The 10324-nt window shown below is 49.0% G+C and overlaps 1 protein-coding gene across 2 annotated transcripts; it reads left to right on the top strand.

Annotated features, from left to right (window-relative positions):
- Positions 1-442: 442 nt before the first annotated feature.
- On the top strand, positions 443-8206 carry TP53I11 (tumor protein p53 inducible protein 11). 2 transcript variants are annotated; one of them, XM_062494496.1, is made up of 6 exons: positions 443-682; positions 1252-1310; positions 1884-1932; positions 2363-2459; positions 2976-3077; positions 3920-8206. In XM_062494496.1, the coding sequence occupies exons 1-6, from the start codon at positions 554-556 to the stop codon at positions 4051-4053; spliced, it is 570 nt and encodes a 189-aa protein (XP_062350480.1). In that variant the 5' UTR covers positions 443-553; the 3' UTR covers positions 4054-8206. The 2 variants fall into 2 exon arrangements, with proteins under 2 accessions (XP_062350480.1, XP_062350481.1); XM_062494497.1 differs by lacking the exons at positions 1252-1310; positions 2363-2459.
- The last annotated feature ends 2118 nt before the right edge of the window (positions 8207-10324 follow it).

The following is a 10324-nucleotide window of genomic DNA, read 5'->3' as shown; positions in this document are numbered from 1 at the left end:
GGGGGGGTTGGAGGGAGCACAAATAAATAATTGATACTTCTTTGGGGTTTGACCTGAAATGACAGCTGAAGAATGTGATGTATGGCATGGCAAAAGAAAAAAGGCCAAGCATTAGTTAATGATTTTAATTCCCCTAGACTGAGATGTACTTAATTCCCTTAATCTCAACAACAGCAAAGAGGTATTGAGCATTGCCTCATGCTGAGATAGACAAGATTACGGTTTGTAGGTCAAAAGCATTTATAACTAAATGTCCATGCTAAAGCCACTCTGCTCTGAGTTTTTTCTTTCCCTTCCCCCCCTATGGCAGATCCTGGAGACAGCAGGATCATTCTGAGATGAGCCACCTGTAACTGGGGCTGGCCTTGCTGCCAGGGCTCCCTGCCCCACAGGATGAGGAGTCATCTGCAGGTCTAACAGAAGGATTTTTCTGGTGGTGGTAGTGTTTTATTTTTCCCAAACGTCACGAAATTTCATGTGACAGCGGAGCCGCTTCCTGCACCCTCCTTGTGCCACCTGTGAGCCAAGGGCTCGGTGGGGCAGGGCCACCACCATGGCGGCGAAGCAGCCCCCGCCGCTAATGAAGAAGCACAGCCAGACCGACCTGGTGAGCAGGCTGAAGACACGCAAGATCCTGGGCGTCGGTGGGGAGGATGACGACGGCGAGGTCCATCGTTCAAAGGTGAGGGCAGCAGAGAGGGAAATACGAAGTGTTTTTCCTTACTGCCCTGTGCAGTAATGATGGAAAAAGGACCTTCTGCTGGGCAAACCAGGGTTTGCCCATCCGTGTGGTTTGGGGTAGTCACAGCCAGGCATTGTGTACAGGAGCACGTTCACATGAATAGCTCTGGGCAGTGTGCACATAACAGCAGGGCAGGTACTGTGACACCCTGAGGGATCTGCAGGAGCCTGTGCTCCATCAGGATGTGATATGCAGGTGATGTGCGTGAAGAGTCAGTTCCCTTCTTCCATAGGTAAGAGGAAACAGGAGTTAGTGTTGACCCCTCCCCAGCAATATGCTGCAGATGGCTGATCCCAGTAAGGGAGTAGTAGAGGCTGCAGCTCCTGATGGAAATCAAGGCAGGTGTTGGGACCAAAGAGTCACAGCCAAATCCTTTGTCCTCCTCCTCCTTCCAGCCCTCTCAGAGATAAATTCCCACAGGGAATTAGATATGTGGTTTTGGACAGGTGAGTACTGCCTAAAGACTGGGGAAGGATCTGTTTAGCTTGTGCCTTTCATTTGAATTTCAGATTAGCCAAGTACTGGGAAATGAAATCAAGTTTGCAGTCCGGGAACCGCTGGGACTCAGGTAAGGTACCGGATCACCTTGGAGCTAGATCATCTGAGGCCCCTTGGCCACAGCATCCCTGCTAGCTCTGGTTTCTGACACCAACTCTGCTGCTGTGCCAGCATCACTGCTCCTTGCAGGGGCTTCTTGCACCTGTGAAACTTTGCATTCTACCCCCATAAATGGGCCTGAGGCCCTCCAGTTCTTGTCTCATTGCATGTGCAGAGAATTACAAGGGCTATGTGGGGCTGGAGGAGTTCCTGTTCTACTGTGTGACAGGGTGATGTGTCCTGTGGGGACCCTGCATGGCCCCTGCACGGCACCATCCTCTTGGCAGGATTGTTCACTCCTTTGCTTGGGTGAGGGGGAGTCTGGTTCTGTCTCACCAGCAAGGCTGGTCTGTATGTTGAGGCTGGAGCTAGCAGGATGTGGAAAGCTGAGTCCTTCCATGGGAGGTTTCTGGCCGTCTTGCTTGTGCATGGGGGAAGGATGAAGGCTGATGACCAAGCAGGCAGCCAGCAATACTTCGTGAAGTATGAGTGATGGGGTTACCTCCAAGCTCATGCTGGGTGCTGTGTCTTCCCTCTCTTGCAGGGTCTGGCAGCTGGTTTCCGCCATCATGTTCTCCGGGGTTGCCATCATGGTGAGTGAAGGACATGGTCCTGGCAAGAACCAGATCCTGACTGCCAAAGGGGTGCCCAGCACGGCCCTTTAGTCCCTGGCATTTCTCTTCCTCCCCTGCCCCCAGCAGCTCCTACTGCTTTCTCCTGCGAGGCCTTTGCCCTCACTGTGTCTCAGTAATGGGCTTTACCAACAGCATCCTTGGCAGTTTGTTATTGTCACCAGAGTCTGTTTTCATTAGCACGCCCATAAACCAAGGAATGGCAGCCTTGGCCACAGAAACCAGCTATGCAGCCGATAGCTGACATGGTGATATTTCTGCACCTCCTTAATGTCCAGCTTCCTGGCCAGCGGCTCCAATCTCACAAAGGCATGATGCTGCTGCCCAAGAGGACGTGTTTTGGTGTCCCCAGCCAGTTCAGGCTGCTGAGTTTCTCTCTCACCTCTGCCAGGCCCTCGCTTTCCCTGACCAGCTCTTTGATGCCATCTTTGAGGAGGAGGCGGTGAGCAGCAAGACTCCCATCCGGCTGTACGGAGGAGCCCTCCTCAGTGAGTGCTGTACCGTGTACTGGGGCACGCCGCTGCCCCACGGAGTAAGGGGACAGAGCCAGACACCTGCAGCTGGGGGGCAGAACGCCTGCTGTTAGCAAAGAAATTGCTAAGGGATGTTTTGAAAAGCTTTTGAAAGGCTACTGCTGCTCCTTCCTAGCAGGGATTCAGGCACGCTGCAGGTAGGGCAGGAAGGGCTGTGCATGCTCTGAATCCCTGGGGGCTCGCCCCACGTACCCCGGCAAAGGGAGCCTGCAGGGGGCTCGGGGCAGGGAGGGGCGCTGGGCCGGGCCGGGGGAGGGCAGGGGAGATGGGGCAGGCAGCGGCATCTCGGGAGGGGCCCGGGAGGAAGGGGTGAAGGACGAGGAGGAGGTGCTGGGAGCTGGGAGAAGTGGTGCGGGAAGGGAAAGGGCCCGAGCCGCGTCCTGCAGCGGCACCGCGCGGGGCGGGCGGGAAGCGCGGCCTGGGGCTGCGGCGTCCCGGCCCTCGGGCAGCGAGCCCCGCTGTCCCCCGCAGGCATCGCGCTCATCATGTGGAACGCCCTGTACACCGCCGAGAAGGCCATCATCCGCTGGAGCCTGCTGGCCGAGGCCTGCTACTTCGCCGTGCAGTTCCTTGGTGAGTGCCCGCGGGCCGGTCGGGACGGGGGAGGAGGAGGAGGGTGCGTGGTGAAGAGCGGGGATCGGTGGCGGGCAGCGCAGTGGTGGAGCATCTTCCCTGCCAGCTGCTTGCCTTTCCTCTCCCCCGTGGAATAGCCTCTGCCTTCAGCTGCTCCTTGAACATCACCCTCTGATAATTAATTGATTTTTCTCCCTGAAAATGTCCTGGGCTTCGTAGCCAGCCCAGGTCATTGCTGGAGCAGACTGCCTAGGTGCAGGGTCTAAAAAGAAAAGATTTTGGTAACCTACACTAAAAAGGAAGGTGTTCAGTGTTACCAACACAGAGCATAACAGTTTAGCTTGTTTCTAGGGAGCTTATCTATATTGAACAATGAAGGGGGTTCTTGTATGTGTGTTTTGGTAGCTCAGTGTGTAGCTGGTTTAGATATGAGCTCTGTGCTGGTGGCCAGAAAAGAGAGGTGTTCGACAGAGGCAATGTGCGTGCAGTGTACATACTTTGTAGGTACCCTTAAAGTTGAGAAATGCTTCAGTGAAGTGTTCAAGCCACAAAACAAACTCAAGAGGATGTGACTCCCAGAGAGACTCCCAGACTGTCTCTGTTAGGAAGAGCTCTGGGGTCCATGGGAAGCTTCAAGGCTGTGAAAAGAAGCTAGTGTAGAGCCTCTGCCATGCTCACTGAGTGTGTGGACGAGCCTGTGCTGAAAGCTCCTGCGCTCACAAGGCTCAGCAGTTCCTGTCAAAGCTCTGCATTAGAGGGCAGCAGTAAACAGTGTTGTGCTATTTGTCTCCTTTTGGTTTTGCATCACCAACCTCTGCCTTGTCTCCCTCTTTCTCCTCCAGTTACCACTGTCTCCCTGGTTGAGAGTAGCCGGATAGCCACAGGTGCTGTGCTCCTCCTGGTCAGCCGAGCCCTCTTCATCCTCATCAGCATTTATTATTATTACCAAGTTGGACGTCGTCCCAAGAAAGTCTAATTCCTGGGCTTTTTTTGTTATGGGAAAGGTGGGAGGGGGGAGTTTGTGTCGGTAATTTCGTATTATAATTTTTAATTTTTTTATTTTGTTAGTCCTTTTTGGTTCTAAAGTAGTTTCCTTCTTTACCGGCATGAATCAGTGTGTAACCCAGTGCCAGGTGAAATGGGGGGAGCAACATCAGCAGGACCCCCCAGCCCCTCTGCAGGAGGTGAGGAGCAGCAGGAGGAAGGCTCAGGGAAGTGTGTGGGCCTGGCAGGCTCAGGGAAAAAAGCCAGTTTTCTTAGGGGGAACTGGCTGATGGGATCACAGGCTCTGAACCCACTGGAACAAAGCACAAAATAAGGCCAGCATAATGAAACCAAATCCCTGAGGAGACAGGGCAGTAGGACAACCAACAAAGGACTTGGCTTGGTAAGCCTTGCACCTCCCCTGGTTTGCAGCCTGGTCCCCTTTTAGCAAGTACTGACTAAGTAGTCAAGAGCTGGACGGGGTCAAGTTCAGTGCTTTGCAAACAGTTCTTCTTTCCTCACTGCCAGAGGTGCATTTTTGTGTAGTTCAGAGTTTTGCACCAGATGCTGTGCAGAGCTTGGCAGGAGATACAGCAAAAGAAGAGGGAGAACCCTTGTGTGTTCCCTCTGTGGGGACACTGCACTGGGAGCAGTGGAGCAATTTGAATTGCAAGATGTGAGAAGTGAAGGAAGCTATTGGAAATAGCCCATTGAGCACAAAGACACCCCCTTGTTTGGGGTGTTCCATGAAGTTTCTAGGCTGGGGTCCTGTCCCCTTCACCTCAGAACACTTCCAACAGTTGAAGCTTTACTGATGTTAGCAGCAGTGGTGGGTGTGTGCAGTAGCTTTATGTGATGCTTTAGTTGAGCAGGGGCTGGAGTGCTGGTGTGGTAAAAGCAGAGGACTGTAGCAGTAAGAGCATCTGCACAGATGCTTGGGTCAGTGAGCAGCCTCTAGACATTGGTTCTGGCTGTGGGAGATGGTGTTCCAACTCTGCTAATGTCTACATCACATCTCTTCTGACGTTGAGAAGAGAGGACCAAAGTTTGTAGCATTAAGATATTTAATATTTCACTGGGATGAAGAACAGCAAGGAGCAGAGCATATGATGGCAAGGATAGACTAAATGTGCTTTAGTACTCACTAGCCAGTTTCTCCAACACCTCCTGGGCTTAACAGTGTTGGCTGCCCTGCTTTCTAGTGCTTTCCTTGTGGATTATCCCTTCCACAGCTTGAGGTAGCATTTTTTTATTCTCCATGGGACTAAAGCCAGAAGGTCTGTGTACAGTATATGGACTTGTTACTCATGCACTACTGTTGACTGGATCAAAGCATGCCCTGGAGCGTTCCAAAATCCCAGTAGATGTTCCAAAATCCCAGTAGAAAGATTTCTACACAAACAGAACTGCTTGTGTGAACAGTCCTCAAGCCACTGGTAAGACTGGGATCTACAGCTATTGCTATTTAATATCTTAGTAGACTTAGAAGAAGGTAGTGGGTAGTTATTGTATGTTGTGTTAGTGCTTTTGGCATTTAGAAGCAGCTGCATAAGCTTGGGATGCTGTGTGCATTGTACTTACTGGCCATGCAAAATGTCTGTCACATAAAAATATTGGAAATTGTTGAATCAGGAAACATCACAACTGTAACTTAGTTTTTTGCCTAATAAGTAAATCAAATGGAGAGGCAACATCCAACAGCAGGCTGAATTTTGGAGCCTCACAACAGCACATGCTTGTAAAGCTGCTTTCAGCATGTCTAAAAATGATGCTGAGCAACTAAAACTTTTAATTAAAAGGAGTGTTCCTGTTCAGATGGAAGAATTGGGGTCTAAGAGGGAAAGCTTTCCCTGTGAGGCAGGTAATGATCAAAGGCAGGCTGGAAAAGGATCAGAAATTAGAACAAGTGGTGCAGCATGCAGGAGCTGGAGTGTATCATGCTGTGGCTGTTGCTCTCCCCCATGCATCACCTGTGTGGGCAGCTGCAATGGCCTCAGTGTGGCACTTTGGCTGTAGTTGTAGGTAGAGGTACGTGAAGCTTGATTCTTTGTGTTTTGGGGCGTCACTGAATGTATACACAGATTGATGGTTGATATTTGGGGGGGTGGGAAATTGTTTCTAGGACAGACAAGTAAAACCTACCACAGCAAAGGCAATCTTACAGAAGAAGGAAATGGAATGTCTTCTTCATGCTGCCTCCCAGCTGTGTTGGCCACAGGTCCTATGAGCTTATGACTCGGGTTTGATTAGTGTACTATAAAATGTCATCCCATAGCTGAGAGAAATGAGTTACTGCACTATGTGAGAGCAGTACTCCCAAGACTTCTTGATGGTTAGATCAGGTAGGAGAGTAGAGGAAGCAATTACGGCTCTCCTGGGTAGCTTTAAATAAGGTAAGATCAGATTTCTCTGCTTCCCTGATTAGAAGCTGCCTCTGCAAAACTTGGAAGAAAACTTGGAAGAGTCAGCCACTTCAAGGTTTGCTGGTTAATGGCTTTTTCTGCTCTAACATAGAGAACAAAGCCTGGGGGAATGGCCACTTAAAAAGATTTCATCGTACTTGGTACCTAGTCCTGAAAATGGAGAGATGAAGTTGTTTTATTTTGATACTTCTTGCTCCATCTTGCTATAAGTCAACCACGTAGAAACTACAGAGCTCTACACCTTCTCTACAACTAAGCTGTGTTTCCTGGCATGTCTCTTCTCAGCAGCAAGGTGCTGCAGGAGGAACATTGCCAGGCCCACTGGAGGTGGTGAATGTGTAACAGGTGAGATATAGGAGGGAGTTGCTCAGTGTGGCTTGAGGATGGAGCCAGGACAGGTAGCTGCAGCACTGCCAGAAGCCAACTGCACCTAGTTGTCTTCACTCTGTTGTGAATGGGAAGAAAGGGAGGAGGATGCCAAACCTTTGTACAGAACTGTGTCCCCAAGGATGGAAGTGCTGACATCACAGCTGCAGGTGGCAGCTGAGAACATAATTTAGGATCAAAAGCCTGAGGTGTTGCTTCAGGCTCAGCTACTGGTCTGTTGACAAAAGAACTCCCATTTCCACAGGCCTCAGCTTCCTTATCTGTTACATTGTGAGAGGCCTTGGACTGCTGCCACCTCCCAAGGGAGACTGCAATGAACTTCCTACATTTGCAAAATACTGTGCAGGACTGGGGGTCTGTTCCCCAGAGAATTGTGTTCCAAGCAGGCACAGGCCAGGAGTTAAAGCTGACCCCCTTTCTCTGCCAGGGATAAACCCAAACCCTTGCATTCACAGAGCCCTCACTTTGGAGGGTGAAGAAAACTCATCATTCACATAACTCCTTACATCATCTTACTTGCATCTAACCAATATCTGGCAAACTGGAGCTGGTGACACAGGAGAGGCTCTGTCTGTCCTAAGCTGGCCTCTTTTCTGGTCAAGGGTTTTTACTTGGGAGGGTGTGGGTGGGGGGGGTGGTGGTGCAGGGGAGAATGGGACACTTCAATTTATACCTCAATTTAGCTGCTGTACCTGAGTTTATTTCTCCTCTGGTAAGAAAGTGACTGTACTTAACACCAAGCAAATAGTGAAAATTAAAGCTGTTTCACTTCACTGTCACAATAACTTTATTTTATTTTTGGGGTTTTTTTTGTGGTTTTTTTTGTTTGTTTTTTTTGTTTTTTTTTTTTTAAGAAATGCACAAAAAAAACGTGCAGAGAGTGCTTCAGGCTTGTGTTCTGGTTTATATTACTAAAAAAAAATCATTTCAATATAAAAAAGCATTACAGTAGGGAATACAGGATAAATTAGCTCCACTATCTAATAAAAAGAACATTTAAATTTTTTTTAAAATAGATTTCAAACATTATTTCACACGCAGCCCTTTTCCCAGGCCTTTGTGACAGTCATTGGAGTATCAAATAGCAACCACGAGGCAGGGATGCTGAGAGGGGCTGGGGGCTTGCCCAGCCTGGTCTCTACTCCTCCCTCCAAGGTGCTTGGGCTGTGGTCACAGTGCTACAGTGAAGGAGAGGGCAGCCCCTACTGCTTTCCAGCCAGGAGTGACTTCAGCTTAAGCCCCCAACCCCAAATACTCACCAGAGCTGTTTAAAAAAAAAATACAAAAATACAATTGCTTCTCCTGCCTACAGTTCTGAAAACTATTGTACCACAGAGGGGCCAGCCACAAAAGCAAGGGACAAAACCAACAAATTTACATGCTTTGCCATACAGTGGGAGTCTGCTTTCAGGGCTTACTTGTTCATTAAATTCCCCCAAGGAATATTTCTTCTGTGTGTTACCAACTACCACAGATCCTCTCAAACTTGCACGTATCTTTACAGCTATCTCCAGTTCTTGTTTGGAATCGCTGCCTGGCCTTTTGAGCTGTTCCCAGTGGCACGTGAGCCAGCCTGCAGAGAGGATTTGAAGTCTTCACATGGCAAAGAGCAGTGGGGGATCAGGGAAGGTAGAAGAGGAGAAACAGCTGTGCATAGCCCAGAATAACAGATGGAGAAGAGATCCTTTTTAAGATACAGGGGACTACCATTAGAGAGAGAGGGAAAGCAAGAAAGCTAAGAACAGACAAAGCAATGAGTACGGAATTAGGAAAGCCAAAGAGAAACAAGCCAGCAGAGCATGTATATTTAGTACATTGTGCTCTGGCTGCTTTGGTCTGGTTCCCTCAGCTCTAACAGGTTTGTTTTTTTTTCCCCATGCCACTGGTGGCAGAAAAAGGCTTTAAGGCTTTATTTTCCCCTTCAGCCACCCACCATGCACAAATGAGTATATTTTGCCAGCCAGGCTCTGACCTGAGAACTCTGCATAATGAACTGAGGGGAAAGGGAAAAACTGGAGGCTGGGGGAAGCAGTTCTACTTCTTTCAATCACCTCCAACCAAATTACCCACTCTGCTGACAGTTTTGTTCCTTCCCTGGGAATTGCTCTCCCAGAACAGTCACTGACACCAACTCCTGAGGCAGAAAGAGAACAGATAAGCTCACTTTCTGCTCAGCCCATTCCCTACAAGACTGGTAGATAGAACAGATTTTTCTAATCTTAAGTGCAGCACCTGCTGTCCAGTACAAATACTGCTGGGTTTTGGCTAACAAAACCGGTTTTCTTTATTAAAAAACAGACTAGAGTTTAATGCTAAAATGCCTTATTACAAGGAGGTCCAGAGGGAAATAGTTCAGAACAGCTTTCCACAAGGTTTAATGCAACATCTGATGCTGCTCAGCAGCCCTGGCCACATATTTTGTTGCTGGAATATATTGACTGCAGCATGATTGGGGGGGGGGGGGGGGGGGGGCAGCTGCAGCTCCACCTGCCCATAAATAAATTGTTCTCAACCAAAGCTTGGAAGAGCTCCTAATGCCTCCTTCCTGTTCCCTGGTATCCTGATTCCCCAACCTAGATACTTAGCCATGATCTCTGTCTATTGTGGCCCAGGCTTTCTGCTGCTTTCCTTCCTTGCCTGTAGCCTGTGCAGTGCCACTGGCAGAGCTCAAGGGGCACAGCCCCAGGTGTCTTAAGGGAACAACCAGAAGATGAACATGCTGCTGCTGCAAAAGCTGGGCACAAAGTTTAATGCTCTGCTCCTTCCTTGCCAGAGATCACAGCTTTCAGAGGAGCTGTCTTAAACATATATAAAAGTGCTCCCGTAATCCAAGCCTATAAAAACCTGTAAAAAGACCTAATCTAAACAAGAAACCACAGCCCCTTCTGTTGTTCCCCAGGTAAAATGACTTTGGGGTCAAGGAATAGGTGACCAGATGAACAATTAAGGCAATAGGGATTGATGATTCCAGGTGAGAGAAGCCAGTCACCTGCCCAAGTCAGTATCCATGACAATAGAAGCCACAGCTGGAGCAGTTTGGCTGCACACAGGGCGTTCTTGGATCCTGCCTGGGGTCTCAGTAGCTCCAGCTTAATCTCTGACCAAGGTCCAGCCCCAGGCATCTTTCTCAAGTTCACTTCCAAATGACTGAGCAGATGACATGTTACTTAAATACCAAACTACCTCAAGGGAAGAAACACTATCAACTAAAACAATTCTGAGTTGATGATTACTGTCATCATGAGCCCATGGGAGAATCTCAGTGGAAATTCTCTGACCAGAAATGATTCCACCAGACTGGTCCAGGAAAACATCATGGGAGTGGTTAACAAACTTCAGCTTCTTCAATCCAGTACCATGTCTGGACTTCCCTTTAGGGCTGGAAAAGCATGCAGGAACCACTGCAAATATTTATGCTAACAGAGCACCACAAACCATTTTTGCAAGTATCAG

Source organism: Cinclus cinclus, chromosome 6, assembly GCF_963662255.1.
Source record: "Cinclus cinclus chromosome 6, bCinCin1.1, whole genome shotgun sequence".
NCBI lineage: Eukaryota > Metazoa > Chordata > Aves > Passeriformes > Cinclidae > Cinclus > Cinclus cinclus.
This window is presented reverse-complemented; position numbering and strand designations above follow the sequence as displayed.